Source organism: Carettochelys insculpta, chromosome 3 (assembly GCF_033958435.1).
Source record: "Carettochelys insculpta isolate YL-2023 chromosome 3, ASM3395843v1, whole genome shotgun sequence".
NCBI classification, from domain to species: Eukaryota; Metazoa; Chordata; order Testudines; family Carettochelyidae; genus Carettochelys; species Carettochelys insculpta.
The window spans coordinates 210,198,385-210,219,774 of NC_134139.1; the positions used below are offsets into that span (position 1 = coordinate 210,198,385).

A 21,390-nucleotide genomic window follows, 5' to 3' on the forward strand; every position below is an offset into this window, starting at 1 on the left:
CCCAAAGCCACACAGGTTCTTCCAGCCCCACCCCGGGTCAGCGTGTACCTCAGATCTGACCCCCGAGCGCCCTGGGCCCGTCCTTTGGGATCTCAGGTCTAAAGGGTTATTAGAAAGGAAAGAAATGGGTGAGAGTAAAACGGTCAGAGCAATCCAGTGCCGCACACCGGTCCCGGTGGTCTCAGCACAGGCGGCAGCTGAGGGGGGCAGGCAGCTGCCTTAAGTCTCTGGAGTACGTCCTGTGTGAGGGCAGGTCAGCGATCCTTCCGGGCTCAGCTGGGAGCAGAGATGCTCCTGAAGGGAGGAGCCGGGCTGCAGACAAAGATGGAGGAGCCCCAGGGCCCTTTATCCCCTGGCCCCTGTGGAGGGAATTCCCTGGTTCTCCCTGTGGGGAATCCAGCAGAGATGGAGCCTGTCGTGTGGGCAGGTCCCCTGTCCGTGCCCCTCTCCCTGGCAGCCCTGGCTCACGTGCTGGACTGAAGTGAGGGTTCTCAGCGTCCCTTGACGAGGGCCCTTTCGCAGCAACTGGCCAAGCCTCCCGCTGAGGTCTCACGTTCGAAACACAAGCACAACACCCGTCCCTGCACAGGAGCAGCTTACACAGAACCAGCCAGTCAGCAGCTTTCCGTAGACCCCTCCCTGGCTCCACCTGGCACCAGGTTTGATGCCAACCCCCGGCAGTGTACCAGTGTTGGGAAGTTCAGGCCGGACTGCGGTAGCATCGCCCCCTGCGCACAAGTCCAGCCCCTGCCAGGGTGACCCTCGCCGAGGGGTTTGCTTCAGCCCCTGCCATGGCAGCGGGGGGGCTCCTAGGCACAGGCCTGGCCCCTGGCTGCTGCTCAGGGCCCCAGCAGTTCTGTATCTCCAGTCCCAAGCATTGGTCTCTGCTGCCCCCTCTGACGGCTGGGGTCACACTAGGGACATAGTGCTGTGGACAAGCCCCCCACCCAGGCTGGGGCCACACTGGGGCTGCGCTGGGGCCATTCTCCCTCCCCTAGGCCGGGGCCACACTGGGGCTGTCCCCCCGCCCGGCTGGGGCTGCGCTGGGTCCATTCTCCCTCCCCTCGGCCAGGGCCACACTGGGGCTGTCCCCCCGCCCGGCTGGGGCTGCGCTGGGTCCATTCTCGCTCCCCTAGGCCAGGGCCACACTGGGGCTGTCCCCCCGCCCGGCTGGGGCTGCGCTGGGCCATTCTCCCTCCCCTAGGCCAGGGCCACACTGGGGCTGTCCCCCTGCCTGGCTGGGGCTGCGCTGGGGCCATTCTCCCTCCCCTAGGCCGGGACCACACTGGGGCTGTCCCCCCGCCCGGCTGGGGCTGCGCTGGGTCCATTCTCCCTCCCCTAGGCCAGGGCCACACTGGGGCTGTCCCCCCGCCCGGCTGGGGCTGCGCTGGGTCCATTCTCCCTCCCCTCGGCCAGGGCCACACTGGGGCTGTCCCCCCGCCCGGCTGGGGCTGCGCTGGGTCCATTCTCGCTCCCCTAGGCCAGGGCCACACTGGGGCTGTCCCCCCGCCCGGCTGGGGCTGCGCTGGGTCCATTCTCGCTCCCCTAGGCCAGGGCCACACTGGGGCTGTCCCCCCGCCCGGCTGGGGCTGCGCTGGGGCCATTCTCCCTCCCCTAGGCCGGGGCCACACTGGGGCTGTTCCCCCGCCCGGCTGGGGCTGCGCTGGGTCCATTCTCCCTCCCCTAGGCCAGGGCCACACTGGGGCTGTTCCCCCCGCCCGGCTGGGGCTGCGCTGGGGCCATTCTCCCTCCCCTAGGCCAGGGCCACACTGGGGCTGTTCCCCCGCCCGGCTGGGGCTGCGCTGGGTCCATTCTCGCTCCCCTAGGCCGGGGCCACACTGGGGCTGTTCCCCCTGCCCGGCTGGGGCTGCGCTGGGTCCATTCTCGCTCCCCTAGGCCAGGGCCACACTGGGGCTGTCCCCCCGCCCGGCTGGGGCTGCGCTGGGTCCATTCTCGCTCCCCTAGGCCAGGGCCACACTGGGGCTGTTCCCCACCCGGCTGGGGCTGCGCTGGGGCCATTCTCCCTCCCCTAGGCCAGGGCCACACTGGGGCTGTTCCCCCCGCCCGGCTGGGGCTGCGCTGGGTCCATTCTCCCTCCCCTCGGCCAGGGCCACACTGGGGCTGTCCCCCCGCCCGGCTGGGGCTGCGCTGGGGCCATTCTCCCTCCCCTAGGCCGGGGCCACACTGGGGCTGTCCCCCCGCCCGGCTGGGGCTGCGCTGGGGCCATTCTCCCTCCCCTAGGCCAGGGCCACACTGGGGCTGTCCCCCCGCCCGGCTGGGGCTGCGCTGGGGCCATTCTCCCTCCCCTAGGCCAGGGCCACACTGGGGCTGTTCCCCCCGCCCGGCTGGGGCTGCGCTGGGGCCATTCTCCCTCCCCTAGGCCGGGGCCACACTGGGGCTGTTCCCCCTGCCCGGCTGGGGCTGCGCTGGGGCCATTCTCCCTCCCCTCGGCCAGGGCCACACTGGGGCTGTCCCCCCGCCCGGCTGGGGCTGCGCTGGGGCCATTCTCCCTCCCCTAGGCCGGGGCCACACTGGGGCTGTTCCCCCGCCCGGCTGGGGCTGCGCTGGGGCCATTCTCCCTCCCCTAGGCCAGGGCCACACTGGGGCTGTTCCCCCGCCCGGCTGGGGCTGCGCTGGGTCCATTCTCCCTCCCCTAGGCCAGGGCCACACTGGGGCTGTTCCCCCGCCCGGCTGGGGCTGCGCTGGGGCCATTCTCCCTCCCCTAGGCCAGGGCCACACTGGGGCTGTCCCCCCGCCCGGCTGGGGCTGCGCTGGGGCCATTCTCGCTCCCCTCGGCCAGGGCCACACTGGGGCTGTCCCCCCGCCCGGCTGGGGCTGCGCTGGGTCCATTCTCCCTCCCCTAGGCCAGGGCCACACTGGGGCTGTTCCCCCGCCCGGCTGGGGCTGCGCTGGGGCCATTCTCCCTCCCCTAGGCCAGGGCCACACTGGGGCTGTTCCCCTGCCCGGCTGGGGCTGCGCTGGGGCCATTCTCCCTCCCCTAGGCTGGGGCCACACTGGGGCTGTTCCCCTGCCCGGCTGGGGCTGCGCTGGGGCCATTCTCCCTCCCCTAGGCCAGGGCCACACTGGGGCTGTTCCCCCGCCCGGCTGGGGCTGCGCTGGGGCCATTCTCCCTCCCCTAGGCCAGGGCCACACTGGGGCTGTTCCCCTGCCCGGCTGGGGCTGCGCTGGGGCCATTCTCCCTCCCCTAGGCCGGGGCCACACTGGGGCTGTTCCCCTGCCCGGCTGGGGCTGCGCTGGGGCCATTCTCCCTCCCCTAGGCCAGGGCCACACTGGGGCTGTTCCCCTGCCCGGCTGGGGCTGCGCTGGGGCCATTCTCCCTCCCCTAGGCCGGGGCCACACTGGGGCTGTTCCCCCTGCCCGGCTGGGGCTGCGCTGGGTCCATTCTCCCTCCCCTAGGCCAGGGCCACACTGGGGCTGTTCCCCCCGCCCGGCTGGGGCTGCGCTGGGGCCATTCTCCCTCCCCTAGGCCAGGGCCACACTGGGGCTGTCCCCCCGCCCGGCTGGGGCTGCGCTGGGTCCATTCTCCCTCCCCTAGGCCAGGGCCACACTGGGGCTGTCCCCCTGCCCGGCTGGGGCTGCGCTGGGCCATTCTCCCTCCCCTAGGCCAGGGCCACACTGGGGCTGTCCCCCCGCCCGGCTGGGGCTGCGCTGGGGCCATTCTCCCTCCCCTAGGCCGGGGCCACACTGGGGCTGTTCCCCCGCCCGGCTGGGGCTGCGCTGGGGCCATTCTCCCTCCCCTAGGCCAGGGCCACACTGGGGCTGTTCCCCTGCCCGGCTGGGGCTGCGCTGGGTCCATTCTCCCTCCCCTCGGCCAGGGCCACACTGGGGCTGTCCCCCCGCCCGGCTGGGGCTGCGCTGGGTCCATTCTCCCTCCCCTAGGCCGGGGCCACACTGGGGCTGTTCCCCCGCCCGGCTGGGGCTGCGCTGGGTCCATTCTCCCTCCCCTCGGCCAGGGCCACACTGGGGCTGTTCCCCCCGCCCGGCTGGGGCTGCGCTGGGGCCATTCTCCCTCCCCTAGGCCGGGGCCACACTGGGGCTGTTCCCCCTGCCCGGCTGGGGCTGCGCTGGGGCCATTCTCCCTCCCCTCGGCCAGGGCCACACTGGGGCTGTTCCCCTGCCCGGCTGGGGCTGCGCTGGGGCCATTCTCCCTCCCCTCGGCCAGGGCCACACTGGGGCTGTCCCCCTGCCCGGCTGGGGCTGCGCTGGGCCATTCTCCCTCCCCTAGGCCAGGGCCACACTGGGGCTGTCCCCCCGCCCGGCTGGGGCTGCGCTGGGTCCATTCTCGCTCCCCTAGGCCAGGGCCACACTGGGGCTGTCCCCCCGCCCGGCTGGGGCTGCGCTGGGCCATTCTCCCTCCCCTAGGCCAGGGCCACACTGGGGCTGTTCCCCCTGCCCGGCTGGGGCTGCGCTGGGCCATTCTCCCTCCCCTAGGCCAGGGCCACACTGGGGCTGTCCCCCCGCCCGGCTGGGGCTGCGCTGGGGCCATTCTCCCTCCCCTAGGCCAGGGCCACACTGGGGCTGTCCCCCCGCCCGGCTGGGGCTGCGCTGGGCCATTCTCCCTCCCCTAGGCCAGGGCCACACTGGGGCTGTCCCCCCGCCCGGCTGGGGCTGTGCTGGGCCATTCTCCCTCCCCTAGGCCAGGGCCACACTGGGGCTGTTCCCCCGCCCGGCTGGGGCTGCGCTGGGGCCGTTCTCCCTCCCCTAGGCCAGGGCCACACTGGGGCTGTTCCCCCTGCCCGGCTGGGGCTGCGCTGGGTCCATTCTCCCTCCCCTAGGCCAGGGCCACACTGGGGCTGTCCCCCCGCCCGGCTGGGGCTGCGCTGGGTCCATTCTCGCTCCCCTAGGCCAGGGCCACACTGGGGCTGTTCCCCCGCCCGGCTGGGGCTGCGCTAGGGCCATTCTCCCTCCCCTAGGCCGGGGCCACACTGGGGCTGTTCCCCTGCCCGGCTGGGGCTGCGCTGGGGCCATTCTCGCTCCCCTCGGCCAGGGCCACACTGGGGCTGTTCCCCCGCCCGGCTGGGGCTGCGCTGGGGCCATTCTCGCTCCCCTAGGCCAGGGCCACACTGGGGCTGTTCCCCTGCCCGGCTGGGGCTGCGCTGGGGCCATTCTCCCTCCCCTAGGCCGGGGCCACACTGGGGCTGTCCCCCTGCCCGGCTGGGGCTGCGCTGGGGCCATTCTCCCTCCCCTAGGCCAGGGCCACACTGGGGCTGTTCCCCCCGCCCGGCTGGGGCTGCGCTGGGTCCATTCTCCCTCCCCTAGGCCAGGGCCACACTGGGGCTGTTCCCCCCGCCCGGCTGGGGCTGCGCTGGGGCCATTCTCCCTCCCCTAGGCCAGGGCCACACTGGGGCTGTTCCCCCCGCCCGGCTGGGGCCGCGCTGGGTCCTTTCTCCCTCCCCTAGGCCAGGGCCACACTGGGGCTGTCCCCCCGCCCGGCTGGGGCCGCGCTGGGGCCATTCTCCCTCCCCTAGGCCAGGGCCACACTGGGGCTGTTCCCCCCGCCCGGCTGGGGCTGCGCTGGGGCCATTCTCCCTCCCCTAGGCCAGGGCCACACTGGGGCTGTTCCCCCCGCCCGGCTGGGGCTGCGCTGGGGCCATTCTCCCTCCCCTAGGCCAGGGCCACACTGGGGCTGTCCCCCCGCCCGGCTGGGGCCGCGCTGGGTCCATTCTCGCTCCCCTAGGCCAGGGCCACACTGGGGCTGTTCCCCCCGCCCGGCTGGGGCCGCGCTGGGGCCATTCTCCCTCCCCTAGGCCAGGGCCACACTGGGGCTGTTCCCCTGCCCGGCTGGGGCTGCGCTGGGGCCATTCTCCCTCCCCTAGGCCAGGGCCACACTGGGGCTGTTCCCCCCGCCCGGCTGGGGCTGCGCTGGGTCCATTCTCCCTCCCCTAGGCCGGGGCCACACTGGGGCTGTTCCCCCGCCCGGCTGGGGCTGCGCTGGGGCCATTCTCTCTCCCCTCGGCCAGGGCCACACTGGGGCTGTCCCCCTGCCCGGCTGGGGCTGCGCTGGGTCCATTCTCCCTCCCCTAGGCCAGGGCCACACTGGGGCTGTTCCCCCGCCCGGCTGGGGCTGCGCTGGGGCCATTCTCTCTCCCCTCGGCCAGGGCCACACTGGGGCTGTCCCCCTGCCCGGCTGGGGCTGCGCTGGGGCCATTCTCCCTCCCCTCGGCCAGGGCCACACTGGGGCTGTCCCCCCGCCCGGCTGGGGCTGCGCTGGGTCCATTCTCCCTCCCCTAGGCCAGGGCCACACTGGGGCTGTTCCCCTGCCCGGCTGGGGCTGCGCTGGGTCCATTCTCCCTCCCCTAGGCCGGGGCCACACTGGGGCTGTTCCCCCTGCCCGGCTGGGGCTGCGCTGGGGCCATTCTCCCTCCCCTCGGCCAGGGCCACACTGGGGCTGTCCCCTGCCCGGCTGGGGCTGCGCTGGGTCCATTCTCCCTCCCCTAGGCCAGGGCCACACTGGGGCTGTCCCCCCGCCCGGCTGGGGCTGCGCTGGGGCCATTCTCGCTCCCCTAGGCCAGGGCCACACTGGGGCTGTCCCCCTGCCCGGCTGGGGCTGCGCTGGGGCCATTCTCCCTCCCCTAGGCCGGGGCCACACTGGGGCTGTTCCCCCTGCCCGGCTGGGGCTGCGCTGGGGCCATTCTCCCTCCCCTAGGCCAGGGCCACACTGGGGCTGTTCCCCGCCCGGCTGGGGCTGCGCTGGGTCCATTCTCCCTCCCCTAGGCCAGGGCCACACTGGGGCTGTTCCCCCCGCCCGGCTGGGGCTGCGCTGGGGCCATTCTCCCTCCCCTAGGCCAGGGCCACACTGGGGCTGTTCCCCCCGCCCGGCTGGGGCTGCGCTGGGTCCATTCTCCCTCCCCTAGGCCAGGGCCACACTGGGGCTGTCCCCCTGCCCGGCTGGGGCTGCGCTAGGGCCATTCTCCCTCCCCTAGGCCAGGGCCACACTGGGGCTGTTCCCCCGCCCGGCTGGGGCTGCGCTGGGTCCATTCTCCCTCCCCTAGGCCAGGGCCACACTGGGGCTGTCCCCCTGCCCGGCTGGGGCTGCGCTGGGGCCATTCTCCCTCCCCTAGGCCAGGGCCACACTGGGGCTGTTCCCCCGCCCGGCTGGGGCTGCGCTAGGGCCATTCTCCCTCCCCTAGGCCAGGGCCACACTGGGGCTGTCCCCCTGCCCGGCTGGGGCTGCGCTGGGGCCATTCTCCCTCCCCTAGGCCAGGGCCACACTGGGGCTGTTCCCTGCCCGGCTGGGGCTGCGCTGGGTCCATTCTCCCTCCCCTAGGCCAGGGCCACACTGGGGCTGTCCCCCCGCCCGGCTGGGGCTGCGCTGGGTCCATTCTCCCTCCCCTAGGCCAGGGCCACACTGGGGCTGTCCCCCCGCCCGGCTGGGGCTGCGCTGGGTCCATTCTCTCTCCCCTCGGCCAGGGCCACACTGGGGCTGTTCCCCCGCCCGGCTGGGGCTGCGCTGGGGCCATTCTCCCTCCCCTAGGCCGGGGCCACACTGGGGCTGTCCCCCCGCCCGGCTGGGGCTGCGCTGGGGCCATTCTCGCTCCCCTCGGCCAGGGCCACACTGGGGCTGTTCCCCCCGCCCGGCTGGGGCTGCGCTGGGCCATTCTCGCTCCCCTCGGCCAGGGCCACACTGGGGCTGTTCCCCCCGCCCGGCTGGGGCTGCGCTGGGGCCATTCTCCCTCCCCTAGGCCAGGGCCACACTGGGGCTGTCCCCCCGCCCGGCTGGGGCTGCGCTGGGGCCATTCTCCCTCCCCTAGGCCAGGGCCACACTGGGGCTGTCCCCCCGCCCGGCTGGGGCTGCGCTGGGGCCATTCTCCCTCCCCTAGGCCGGGGCCACACTGGGGCTGTCCCCCCGCCCGGCTGGGGCTGCGCTGGGGCCATTCTCCCTCCCCTAGGCCAGGGCCACACTGGGGCTGTCCCCCCGCCCGGCTGGGGCTGCGCTGGGGCCATTCTCGCTCCCCTAGGCCAGGGCCACACTGGGGCTGTCCCCCCGCCCGGCTGGGGCTGCGCTGGGTCCATTCTCGCTCCCCTAGGCCGGGGCCACACTGGGGCTGTTCCCCCTGCCCGGCTGGGGCTGCGCTGGGTCCATTCTCCCTCCCCTCGGCCAGGGCCACACTGGGGCTGTCCCCCCGCCCGGCTGGGGCTGCGCTGGGGCCATTCTCCCTCCCCTAGGCCAGGGCCACACTGGGGCTGTCCCCCCGCCCGGCTGGGGCTGCGCTGGGTCCATTCTCTCTCCCCTCGGCCAGGGCCACACTGGGGCTGTTCCCCCGCCCGGCTGGGGCTGCGCTGGGGCCATTCTCCCTCCCCTAGGCCAGGGCCACACTGGGGCTGTCCCCCCGCCCGGCTGGGGCTGCGCTGGGGCCATTCTCCCTCCCCTAGGCCAGGGCCACACTGGGGCTGTCCCCCCGCCCGGCTGGGGCTGCGCTGGGGCCATTCTCCCTCCCCTAGGCCGGGGCCACACTGGGGCTGTTCCCCCCGCCCGGCTGGGGCTGCGCTGGGGCCATTCTCTCTCCCCTAGGCCAGGGCCACACTGGGGCTGTCCCCCCGCCCGGCTGGGGCTGCGCTGGGGCCATTCTCCCTCCCCTAGGCCAGGGCCACACTGGGGCTGTCCCCCCGCCCGGCTGGGGCTGCGCTGGGTCCATTCTCTCTCCCCTCGGCCAGGGCCACACTGGGGCTGTTCCCCCGCCCGGCTGGGGCTGCGCTGGGGCCATTCTCCCTCCCCTAGGCCGGGGCCACACTGGGGCTGTCCCCCCGCCCGGCTGGGGCTGCGCTGGGGCCATTCTCACTCCCCTAGGCCAGGGCCACACTGGGGCTGTCCCCCCGCCCGGCTGGGGCTGCGCTGGGGCCATTCTCGCTCCCCTAGGCCAGGGCCACACTGGGGCTGTCCCCCCGCCCGGCTGGGGCTGCGCTGGGTCCATTCTCGCTCCCCTAGGCCGGGGCCACACTGGGGCTGTTCCCCCTGCCCGGCTGGGGCTGCGCTGGGTCCATTCTCCCTCCCCTCGGCCAGGGCCACACTGGGGCTGTCCCCCCGCCCGGCGGGGGCTGCGCTGGGATGTTCCAGGTGCTGCTGTGACAGCCGCATGAGGGGCCGTGCTGGCAGTCGCTGGGCCTGAGCTGGTTTGTCTGGGTCTGTCCTGCACATGCTAGGCCCTGTGGCAGGGGTGTGAGCAGCTTGTTGCTGGCCCTGGGCCAAGCACCGGAGCAGCGTCTGGCTCTCGACCTGGGGACACACTTGGTTTTGCTAGGAGGCAGAGGGGCAGCGACTGGTTCTGCAGGAGCTGGCCCAGCCCCACAGCAGGGCGCTGGCCTGGCCACGCCTGGCCCTCACCCCCGCCCTGGCCTGCAGGTGAAGTCGGAGATGGAGACCCTGGTGCGGGAGAAGGGGGTGAACTCCTTCCAGATGTTCCTGACCTACAAGGACCTGTACATGCTGCGAGACAGCGAGCTCTACCAAGTCCTCCGCGCCTGCCGGGACATCGGCGCCATCGCCCGGGTGCACGCCGAGAATGGCGAGCTGGTGGCCGAGGTGAGCGCGGGGGGCTGGCAAAGGTGCCCTGCGCCCCCCGAGCGTGAGCCTGGTCCCCTCCTGGGCCAGGTTTATAACTGCTCCGCAAGCCCTGTCCCTACTCCAGGGCCATCCCAAGGGAGCCTTTGCACCCGGCCTGTGGGCGTCCCACGGTGGGCCCCACCGCATAGCCGGGGTGAGGGGCGCTGGCTGCCCGGGCTGGCGGGTGGAGCGTGTGTCCAGCCGGCCCGGAGGCTGGGGGAACAGCGCCCTGTGTGCAGAGCTCGCATTAGCAGAGCGGGGCTCAAGCCAGCTGGGGCCGCCGGACCTGGGAACGCAGTCCTGGGAGCGCCCAGACTGTGCCCGGGCCTTGGCCGCCCTGGTGCGAGGTGGTGTGAACAGCAGGGCTGGAATGGCCGTGCCAGCAGCTGGGCGGCCCGCTGCCAAGGTGAGCAGCCTGGGCTGGTGGGCAGGGCACCTGGAGCGCTGTGCCCAGCCCTGCCTCGGTCCCATCCGCTCAGTCACTCTGCTCCTGGTGCAGCGCTGGCAGAGCCACCTGACCCTGGGCTGTCACGCCCGCCTCTGGGCTGCTCTGCCCTGGGCAGGGCCGCACCGCCCCGGCATGCTGCTGCAGCAGCCCTGTCCCCCGGGGGCCGGGCAGCAGGGGAAGCCGCGAGCCAGGGCAAGGCGACAGGCCAGCTGGGCGGGGGCGCGGACCGTGGGATCCCAGGGCCAGCTGTAGAGGGGCGCTCGGGTGAGGGGCTGGATGCTGGAGGTGGACTCCCAGCGTCCAGGCTGCCAGGACCCAGCCAGGCAGAGAGGGGAGCCAAGACGTGGCCCAGGGCAGCCTGTGCAGCTGCCTGCTCGGGGGGGGACCCATCTGTGCAAGGGTGGGCTCCCTGCTCCAGGCCTGGTCCTTCACTCATTCCCTCTCCCCTCCCAGGGCGCGAAGGAGGCGCTGGATTTGGGCATCACGGGGCCGGAGGGGATCGAGATCAGCCGGCCGGAGGAGGTGAGGCCTGCGCAGGGCAGTAGCCCCGGGAGGGTGGGCATCTGGGTTCCCAACGCTCCCCCGGAGTCTACAGCAGCGCCCCCCCGCCCACTCCAGCTCCTGTAGCCTAGAGCAGCCCCCCTGCCCGCTGGCCCAGCCCACCCCCCCCTGCAGCTCTCAGCTCCTGCTGGGGTGCGCATGGACAGCGCAGCCCAGCCCAGCCCAGCCCAAGCGCAGGGGCCGTGCCAGGCTGCCTTGAGCTTCCCTGGCGGCCCACCGTGTGTGCCGGCCAGCGCTGGCACGGGCCCATCGACCGCCCCTCCCCCTCCCCCTCCCAGCTGCGTAGTGGGGCCCATCGGCCACCCCCCCCCTTCCCCACTCTGTGCACAGGCCCATCGGCCGCCCGTCCCGCCCCCCTGCCCCGCCGTGCTCTGTCCCTGCCTTACAACCCTCCTGGCCCGGGGCGAAGGGGGTGGGGCACAAAGGGTCACATGTGATGGCTTCGATCCCAGGGTCCCCTTGAGGCTGTGCCCCCGGGTGCCCTCCGAGGGGCTGCTCCTCCCCGTCCTGCTGGGCTGGAAGCTCCGGTCTCCCCAGCCCCGCCCAGAGCAGCCCAGGTGCCGACCCAGGGCTCAGTCACAGGGCCCTGCCCTCGCAGGCCCATGACCCCGAAGACGGCCCTACAGCGCCAGCAAGGTGCGCTGCCCAGCGAGCGGCTCCAAGGGGATCGACGCGGCACGTCCCTGAGCCGGAGCTCGCAAACCTGCCGGCCTGGCCGCACGCCCCAAGAGAAGCTGTGGCCGATCCTGCGCCTCGCCCCAAGGCCGATTTCAGGCCAAGCCCCCTCTGGCCTGGGCCCTCGCAGGAGGCCGGCTGAAGGGGGTTGTTGATCGCTCCCCTGGGCGGGGACCCTTGTTACACTCTCCCCGTGGCCAGGCTCCAGACGGGCAGCCGTGCAGGGTGGCTGCTGTGTGGCTGTGGGCTAAGGGGGAAGCAGCCCCTTTGCAGACGGCTGTCCTGGCACACGCCTCCAGGCTCCCGCAGCAGCTCGAGGTTCACAGCCAGGCCCCATCGTCCATCTGCCAGCAGGGTCCCTGCTCCCACGCTGGAAAGCGCGTCGCAGCGTGCCCCCTACGCTGGTGGGGCCCCGGCCATGGGACGTTATGGGGCAGTGGGCCCTGGGGGCCCCACCCCTGCGCCCCCCCAGTGGCGGGAACTGAAGCAACCTGGCCCCGCCAGCGTGCTCCATGCCCCAGCGTGTCACGCAGGGGAGGGGGCTGTGGGGAGAGGGGAGTGGGTGGAGCAAGGGCCAGACAAGGTGGGGAGGGGCTGGGACGGAGCCAGGGAAAGCGGGGGCACGTCTGGGTTTCACACCCACTGAGCACCGGAGGAGGGGGTTGTGGGGCAGGAGGGCCTGGCCCTCTGGCCATGGCTTGTCTGGGAGCTGCTCCAACCCAGCCGTTTGGAGCCTCGCTAGGGCTGGCTTTGGGGGGCTGCAGTGCAGGGGGCTGGGCAGACCTCCAGGGACGGGCCCGTCAGAGCGTCACCTTCTCTTCTGTCCGCAGCTGGAGGCAGAAGCCACGCACCGCGTGGTCACCATTGCCAACCGGGTGAGTGCCTAACCTGCCCCCAAGCACCCTGTGCCCCCCTGTGCTGCCCGTCCTCAGCCCTTCTGCAGCCCCCTGCTCTGCCTGCTAGTGCCTGGGCCAGGAGAGCTGGGCCTCCGCTCTCGGCCGTAACCACCAGCACCCGCCTCACCACCGACGCCTGGCAGAGCTGGTGCTGGCCCAGTGCTGGGCCGTGCTCACAATGGCAGGCAGGGCGCAGTGTGCGGGCTGCTGCCTGGTGATGCCTGGAACGACAGAGCCCTGCCCCACGGCCTGGCCGTCCCCAGAGCCCTCAGGGAGACGGCTGGTGTGAGCCGGGCTACATGCCTGGTCCGTGGCTCCCCAGGGGGTGCCCGTGCGCGGGGGGAGGGGGGATTGCCATGTGTGGTGGAGTGGTGGGGTGCATGTGTGAGACTCAGGCGGGATGTGTGTGTGACAGGCAGAGCAGCTCCCAGTGGCTAAGAATGACCCTGGGGCTGTACCCTAGGCTGGCAGGTAACACCTCTGCCCTGAACACAGAGCAGGGAGGAGCCGAGCTGGGTTTGAATCGGAGGCAGCAGTTAGAGGCTGGGGGAGAGGGAGCTGGAAGGCAGCCAGCCTGGCTGGGGGGAAGCTACACCCCAGAGGGGCCCCCCTCGGCCTCCTCTCCCCAGGACGGGTTGGAATGACTGTCTCTGCCGGCTGCACTGACACCCCTGTGCTGAGCTGGGCCTCTGTCACCTCATAAACCTCCTGTGCTACCTGCCGAGTGAGAGTCCCTCCTGCCTGCGGACGGGGTGCAGTGCAGGGGGACCCCTGAACCCATCACACTGGTGTCAGAAGTGGGATGCGCTGCACCCACGGATGAGCTCCAGCGGTGGCTGATGGAGCGCAGGAGAAGGAAGGAGCCTCACAAGAGCCGGAGGTGCCGGAGGTGGAACAGAGCCATTCTTGGGAGCTTTGCGGTGCTGCAGCTGCTGCTGGTGAGTGGATGACCCGGGAGGCGGCGGGGAGATGGATTATACCCGACTCCTGAAGGCAGAGCTAGCGGGGCTGTGCAGAGAGAGGGGCCTGACGGTGGGGAAGGCGACCAAGGCCCAGCTGATTGCCCAGCTGGAAGAGAGTGACCGATCCGGGGGGGCAGAGCCTGTCCCGGCAGGAAGTGGCCGGTCAGCCTCGGGAAGCGTTTCGGATTCTCCGACAGGAGCAGGGGCTCGACGCCGTCAGACAGACGCGGTGCCCACCAGGTCGCGCTCAGCTAGCGGTGGTCCATCGCGGGCAGAGTCCCCCGCTGCAGAGCTGCGACGGCTGGAACTCGAGGTGAGATTCAAGGAACTGGAAACCCAGGAACAGCAGAGAGAACGTGAGCACAAGCGCCAGCAACGAGAGAGACAGCGGGAGGAGAGACAGCGAGAGCGGGAGCATGAGCAGACCGTGACGGAGACAATATGAGAAGAGGCCCCAGCTGCAGTAAGCGGGAAGAGGGCCAGGCAGCTCGGGGTGGCCAGTCACTTGGAGACGCGTGTGCTGGCCCAGTGTCAGGACCCAGGGGACATGGACGAGTTCCTTACCGCCTTTGAGCGAGCCTGCGAGTTGCACGAGGTTCCCCCAGCTGAGTGGCTCCGACATCTCACCCCCTTGCTGGGCCAGAAGGCCGCAGCGGTGCTCAGCCAGCTGGAGGGGCTGCAGCCTGGGGACTATGAACGGGTCAAACAGACCCTGCTGCATAAGTTCAGGCTGATTCGGAGATGCACAAAAAGAGGTTCCAGGAGGCACAGAAGAGGCCAGAGGAAACCCATGTAGACGCGGCCTCCCGCCTGAGGCGGTACTACCAGAAGTGGGTGTTCGGGAGGGGAGTCCAGTCCGTAAAGGACCTGATCGAGGTGGCGGTCCTGGAACAATTCTATGAGATGTGCTCACCTGACCTGAGGGTGTGGCTCGAGGACCGGACGCCCGGGGATCCGCACAGCACGAGGGAGCTGGCAGATGACTTCACAAACAGCCGGGCCAGGTTTGAAAGTGAACCCCAGAAAAAGAGGGAGTCCCAGGGAGAGGGAGTCCCGGAGAGACCAGTTCCTGGCTGTACGACAGAGGGGATCACCTATTGGGCAAGCCAGCAAAGAGGGGTCGGCCTCCCACCCCCCAGAGGGCCAGCCAGGGCCTGGACAGAGCAGCCGGCCTGAGGGACACAGCAAGACCTGGGCTGTTTTTGCTGTGGGCAGAAGGGGCATAGAGCAGCCCAGTGCCCCAAGCTCCCAGACAGGTTGAGCAGACTGGGGGGTCATGGAGTAAACTGGGTGGAGTCCCAGAAGCCAGAGGGGCTGGCGGCCAAGGCGGGTGGTGCTGGATGATGCCCAATTCCCACCTGATTGTAACGGGAATCGATGGGACCCCTTTCAAGGTGCCCATGGCGAGGGTGCACCTGAAATGGGGGGATAAGGAAGGCCCCAAGGAGGTGGGTGTGCACAGCCATTTGCCTGCAGATGTACTAATGGGGGGTGATCTGGAGAACTGGCCAGGTGAACGCCCTCGTGACCTGGTCTTGACCCGTAGCCAAAGAAAACGAGGGGGACTCTCCCTAGGTTCGGGGATAGATACCCAGCCAAAGCCACAGAAGCCACAGGGGCCGACCATGGGAGAAAGGGGGACCCCAAAAACTGGGTTTCACAGGCCAGTGGTTCTGGAGCTAGGCAGGAAAGGGGAAGTGGCTTCCGCCCCTGCCCTGGCCGAAAAGTTCCAGGCAGAGCTGCGGAGAGACCCCTCCTTGCAGAAGATGGGATAACGAGCCTTGTGGATAGGGGAGAAGCAGTAGATGTGGTATACCTAGAATTTAGTAAAGCATTTGATACGGTTTCTCATGATAGTCATATCACAAAACTAGGCAAATACAATTTAGATGAGGCTACTATAAGGTGGGTGCATAACTGTCTGGATAACCGTGCTCAGAGAGTAGTTCTTAATGGTTCTCAGTCCTGCTGGAAAGGTAGAACAAGTGGGGTTCCGCAGCGGTCTGTGTTAGGACCGGTTCTGTTCAGTGTCTTCATCAATGATTTAGATATTGGCATAGAAAGTTCGCTTATTAAGTTTGCAGATGATACCAAACTGGGAGGGGTTGGAACAGCTTTGGAGGACAGGGTCATAATTCAAAATGATCTGGATAAATTAAATAAATGGTCTGCGGTAAACAGGATGAAGTTTAATAAGGACAAATGCAAAGTGCTCCACTTAGGAAGGAGCGATCAGTTTCACACATACAACAGGTCCAGGCCTTCACTGGGATGGCAGGGTACTACCGGAGGTTTGTGCCCCTCTTTAGTTCTACTGCATCTCCTCTCACGGAGCTGTGTAAGAAGGGAAAGCCTGGCAAGGTGGTCTGGACCGAGCAGTGCCAAGAGGCCCTCTGTGCGCTGAAGGAGGCTCTGGTCAGGGCCCCAGTGCTGGCAAATCCAGACTTCAACAAACCCTTCCTGGTGTTCACCGATGCCTCAGACGTGGGGCTGCGGGCGGTGCTAATGCAGGTGAATGACAAAGGGGAGAAACACCCCATTGTGTACCTGAGCAAGAAGCTGCTGCCGCGGGAGCAGAGCTACGCGGCCATAGAGAAGGAATGTCTGGCCATGGTGTGGGCACTGGGGAAGCTGCAGCTGTACCTGTACCTGTTTGGACGGCGTTTCACCGCATACACCGATCACTCACCCCTGACCTGGCTGCATCACATGAAAGGGGCCAACGCCAAGCTCCTGCGGTGGAGTCTGCTCCTGCAGGACTACGACATGGAGGTGGTGCACGTCAAGGGGAACAACAACACCACAGCCGATGCCCTGTCAGGCAGGGAGGGCCCCGAACTTCCCCAGGTCACTGGCTAAGTGACCCCGCTCAGTTCGGTCTGGAAGGGGGGAGAGATGTGATGGAGGCGGGGGAGGGCATGTGTGAGTCAGGCTGGATGTGAGAGACAAGCAGAGCACCTCCCAGCAGGTAAGGATGACGCTGGGGCTGTACCCTGGGCTGGCAGGTAACACCTCTGCCCTGAGCACAGAGTAGGGAGGAGCCGAGCTGGGTTTGAATCGGAGGCAGCAGTTAGAGGCTGGGGGAGAGGGAGCTGGAAGGCAGCCAGCCTGGCGAGGGGGGGAGCTACACCCCAGAGGGGCCCCCCTCGGGCTCCTCTCCCCAGGACGGGTTGGAATGACCGTCTCTGCCAGCTGCACTGACACCTCTCTGCTGAGCTGGGCCTCTGTCACCTCATAAACCTCCTGTGCTACCTGCTGAGTGAGAGTCACTCCTGCCTGTGGCTGGGGGCAGAGCTTGGGGACCCCTGAACCCCATCACACCTGCCCTGGAGGAGAGGGGGCTGGGCAGGCAGGGGCCAGGTGTAGGGGTGGGGCTGGCAGAGCTGGTGCTGAGACCTGCGCTGTCACCCTCAGACTCACTGCCCCGTCTACCTGGTCAACGTGTCCAGCGTGTCGGCCGGGGACGTCGTGGCTGCCGCCAAGATGCAAGGTAAGGCTGGGAGCCGAGTGCCGGCTGCCCTGAGCGCTGCCCCCTCCCTGCCAGCCCCCGCTTCCCTCCCGCCTGCAGGGACCCCCCTCAGCCCCCTGCCCAGCTGTTCCCCTCCCGCCCCTGCAGGGACCCCCCCTTCCCCTCTCGCCTGCAGGGACCCCCCTCAGCCCCCTGCCCAGCTGTTCCCCTCCTGCCCCTGCAGGGACCCCCCTCAGCCCCCCCTGCCTAGCTGCTCCCCTCCTGCCCCTGCAGGGACCCCCCCTTCCCCTCTCGCCTGCAGGGACCCCCCTCAGCCCCCCCTGCCTAGCTGCTCCCCTCCTGCCCCTGCAGGGACCCCCGCTTCCCTCCCGCCTGCAGGGACCCCCCTCAGCCCCTTGCCCAGCTGTTCCCCTCCTGCCCCTGCAGGGACCCCCCTCAGCCCCCCCTGCCCAGCTGCTCCCCTCCTGCCCCTGCAGGGACCCCCCTCAGCCCCCTGCCCAGCTGCTCCCCTCCTGCCCCTGCAGGGACCCCCCTCAGCCCCCCCTGCCTAGCTGCTCCCCTCCTGCCCCTGCAGGGACCCCCCCTTCCCCTCTCGCCTGCAGGGACCCCCCTCAGCCCCCTGCCCAGCTGCTCCCCTCCTGCCCCTGCAGGGACCCCCCTCAGCCCCCTGCCCAGCTGCTCCCCTCCTGCCCCTGCAGGGACCCCCCTCAGCCCCCCCTGCCCAGCTGCTCCCCTCCTGCCCCTACAGGGGACCCCGCCCCCGCTCTCCACCTGGCCACTCCCCTCCCAGCCTGTGGGGACCCCCCATCACTCCCCTCCAGGGCCTGCAGCCCCCACCCCGCGCTGCCGTGTGTCTGCACCCGGCCCCAGCGACGCCCCCTCCCCCGCCATGGTACTGCCCAGCAGTGACTGTGCCCCCAAGAGTCTCGGGGTCCAGTGCCTCAGACTGGCCTGTAGAGAGGGCCCAAGGTCCCAGCACTGCCCGGCTCTGCTGACACAGGACCAAGGGGAGGCCACCCCTTCCCCTTGCCTCAGTTTCCCTCATACCTGCCAGGTGACGCTGTGCCCAGGGGCTGGGACCCGGCAGACAGACAGCTCCCTGGGGCATGTCCCTGTGCCCAGCCGGCCGCTTGCAGCCTGCCAGCCGGCCGGCCCTGCACACGTTCCACGCTCTGTCCCGAGCCGCGGCGGAGGCCAGAGCCCAGCGCCACGTCCCCTCTCTTGCAGGGAAGGTGGTGTACGCAGAGACCACCACGGCGCACGCCACACTGACCGGCCTGCACTATTACCACCAGGACTGGTCCCATGCCGCTGCCTTCGTCACCGTGCCGCCCCTGCGCCTGGACACCAACACCTCCACCTACCTCATGAGCCTGCTGGCCAAGTACGGGCAGGCAGGCGCTGCTGGGCCAGGGCTACCCCACCAGGGATGGGCTCATCCTGCTGCTTGGTGCTGGGCCCTGCTGGGGCTCCCATCAGAGTGCTCCAGCCAGCAGCAGGGGGGTGCCAGCCATGGGCCCGGGGCCTGTGCCAGGGCCCTCTGCTAACCCGCTCCCTCTCCCTGGCAGTGACACGCTGAATGTCGTGGCCTCTGATCACCGGCCCTTCACCACCAAGCAGAAGGCCATGGGCAAGGAGGACTTCACCAAGATCCCCCACGGCGTGAGCGGCGTGCAGGACCGCATGAGCGTCATCTGGGAGCGGGGCGTGGTACGTGGCACAGCCAGGAGGAGCCTGGTGCAGGCCGGGCAGACCTCAGCTGCTGTGGGAAGCATTGCCAGCCTGGGCACAGCGCGCTCGGGACGGCCACGCCAGGCCAGCAGCGGCCGACCGCCAGTCAGTGCCTGTGGGTGTGACAGCCTGGGGCAGATCCCAGTGTCCTGCCCCCGGGCTGTGGTAAGGGAGGGGCGTCCTGCCCAGTTTGAGCACAGGGCTGGGGGAGCCAGGAGTCACGTCACTGGAGCCCTGTGCCAGGGCAGCTTCCTCCCAATCGCTGGTGTGATGGGCAGGACACCCCGCTGGGGCCCTCGGGCAGCCGTGCCCACACCCCTGAGCTGCATCCCCACGCGTCCCGGGCCCCTGCCCCATCTCAGCCCCTGCTGCCTTTGCAGGTGGGGGGGAAGATGGATGAGAACCGCTTTGTAGCCGTGACCAGCTCGAACGCAGCCAAGATCTACAACCTGTACCCACGGAAGGGCCGCATCATCCCTGGGGCCGACGCCGACGTCGTGGTGTGGGACCCTGAAGCCACCAGGTAGCGCAGGGCTCGGCTGCCGGGGCAGGCGCGTGTCCATGTCCAGTGCTGGCAGGTGCCCGAGGGGCCCAGAACAGACCCCCAGGTTGAGGGGGAGTATCCCTGGCCTGGTGCCGGGAGGTGACTGAGGGGCCCAGAACAGACCCCCAGGTGGGGAGACGGATCCCTGGCCTGGTGCCGGGAGGTGATGGAGGGGCCCGGAACAGACCCCCAGGTGATCCATCCCCCTATTTTCAGCCCCTGTTGCTCCTGGCCTCTGGCTGGCTCCTGGCTGCGCCACACCTGGGCCCTCGCAGGGTGGCTCCCAGCGCCGCGAGCCTTGGGCCTGCGCCCAGCAGTGAGCAGCTCCTTTGGCTGTGCCCCCAGGACCATCTCTGCCAGCACCCAAGTGCAGGGCGGGGACGTCAACCTGTACGAGAACATGCGCTGCCATGGCGTGCCCTTGGTCACCATCAGCCGCGGGCGCGTGGTCTACGAGAATGGCGTCTTCATGTGTGCCGAGGGCACCGGCAAGTTCTGCCCGCTCCGCTCCTTCCCCGACGCCGTCTACAAGAAGCTGGTGCAGCGGGAGAAGGTAGGGGCGGGCGCCCTGCGCTCGGCAGAGCTGTGCATGGCTTCCGCACCAGCCCCACGCACGCACCCCCCATGTTCTGAGCGGGACGGGGTCGCGCTGCCCCTGGCCAGGCTCCTGCCGCTGGGCCGGTCCCTGGGCTCTTCGTGGGCCCTGCCGGGGGCTGTGCTGAGCGGACCAGCCTTCAGTGGGTCTCTGTGGCTCAGCAACAGCTGTGGGGCCGAGCCTCAGGCAGGAGACGGTTCAGGAGCGGGCGGGGGCCCCGAGCCAGGAGGGCGTTGGGCGGCTGGCCGGTCTCAGGCACTGTGGGGACGGGTGGCACCCAGGGGCAGGACCGGGGAGCCTCGGGGACCTGCCCAGCAGGCATTTCCCACAAGCCAGATTCCTGTGGCAAGGATGCCGGGCAGGGTGAGTGTTACGCTCAGATCCTGGGGCCTCGTGCCTGCCGGGGCAGACAGCATGGTGCCCGCTGGGCCAGTGGAGCATCAGGGTAGACCAGTGAGAACCGTGGGTACTGGATTCCAGCTCCTGTATCCACAAGGCAGCCAGCCTGCAGGTGGGGAGAGGGCAGAGGGTGTTGTCACAGTGCCCAGCGTGGTCACCCTGAGGGTGTGCGGCTGGGCACGTGACGTGCCCAGGGTGAGCCAGCCTGTGTGGTCCCAGCAGTGGCACTGCGTGTCTCGCACGGGACTGGCACGTGCCCCTCTTTCGAGAGCAGCCTGTGCCCGGCGGGGCCAGGCCGGGCCACCTCTCCTTGCGCAGCACCGTGGCAGAGAGCCGAGCAGGAGGCTCTGCCCTGTGGGCGCTGAGGGAAAGGAGCCTGGCTGCTGGTGCAAACCGGGCCGTGCTCCTGGCAGAGGAGAGCTCTCCCGTCTCGGCAGCCTGCGGGGCTCACAGGGCAATGCCAGCTACATTGGCACCTGGGTCAGTAGGCCTCAGAGTCAACACCCAGGCTCAGACTCTACCCTCTGCACTGCTCTGCAGCCCTGAGCGTGGTGGGAGCGAGGGGCTGGCACTGGGGGTGGCAGAGTCCTGCTGCTGGGAGCTGGCCCAGTGCAACGGCAGTGGGGTGGGAGCTGGTGCAAGGCCAGCCGATAGGCTTTACACAGCTGGCGGGCGGCTGGGGAGACACACACGGCGCTGTGTCCAGCTGTGTGCCCCGGACGGGCACTGGGATCGGAGGGGAGGCGCGAGCCGAGGGGACGGGCTGGGGCTTTGGGGGAGGGTTGCTGCCCAGGAGGTGGAGGCAGGCAGGGGCTGGCCAGACCTGGGCTGGAGTTGCAGCCTGGCAGCCCGGGCAGCAGTGAGGGAGGAGGGCCCCGAGCTGTGGGAAGCAGACGAGGGGGATGCTGGGGCTGCGCTGCCTGGGGAGATAGCCGGGGCTGTCCTTCCTCTCTGGAGAAGGGGCTCTGGCCTGCCGTACGTCTGAGCTGGGACGTCTCCCCATCAGGAGCGGAGGAGTCAGGGGTCTTGCTGTGCTGCTGAGGGGGCACGGGCCAGGCGTGGCTCTCTGGGGGTCAGTGCTGGCCTAGGCTGGGGGCGGGGCAGGGCGGCGCGGTGAGGGGCCCGCTGTGTGTTCCAGGCCCGGGAGCACGCTGCCTCCGGCCTTCTGGGCTCTGCTGATCTTCCTCTGTGGCTGGGATTGTCGCTCAGCAGTACCCGTAGGGAGCCGGCTCCAGCGCCCCACGAGTGGTGCACGCGGGGTGGGGCACCGCCAGCCCCTCTTCCCGCCGGTGTGCGGAACCTGCCTGCCGCGGCCAGAGCTGCTGCCTTTCCCGCGAGTCGTCCCATCGTCTGCTTCTTGCGGTAGTCAGGTGGTCAGGGCAGGTCCCGCCGGCTATTCGCCTCGGGGGGGGCCCAGTCCCCAGCGTCCCGTCGCACTGCAGCTGCAATGGGCCCTGCCGGTGAGTGGCCCTGCAGCGGCTGCTGGGACAGGTGCATGGCCTGGTGCATGCAGCATTTCCAAGTCCGAACAGGTGGGGGCAGGAGTCT

At 70.1% G+C, this 21,390-nt stretch overlaps 1 protein-coding gene across 1 annotated transcript in view; it reads left to right on the forward strand.

Moving 5' to 3' along the window:
- Positions 1-21,390, forward strand: part of DPYSL5 (dihydropyrimidinase like 5) — a 72,821-nt gene that overhangs the window by 20,402 nt on the left and 31,029 nt on the right. Inside the window, exons 3-10 of the mRNA XM_074989074.1 lie at positions 9,362-9,541; positions 10,464-10,532; positions 12,077-12,121; positions 16,519-16,594; positions 17,801-17,957; positions 18,142-18,283; positions 18,685-18,827; positions 19,194-19,401. Coding sequence (XP_074845175.1) covers positions 9,362-9,541; positions 10,464-10,532; positions 12,077-12,121; positions 16,519-16,594; positions 17,801-17,957; positions 18,142-18,283; positions 18,685-18,827; positions 19,194-19,401 — 1,020 coding nt within the window. The remainder of the gene's footprint in view (positions 1-9,361; positions 9,542-10,463; positions 10,533-12,076; positions 12,122-16,518; positions 16,595-17,800; positions 17,958-18,141; positions 18,284-18,684; positions 18,828-19,193; positions 19,402-21,390) is intronic.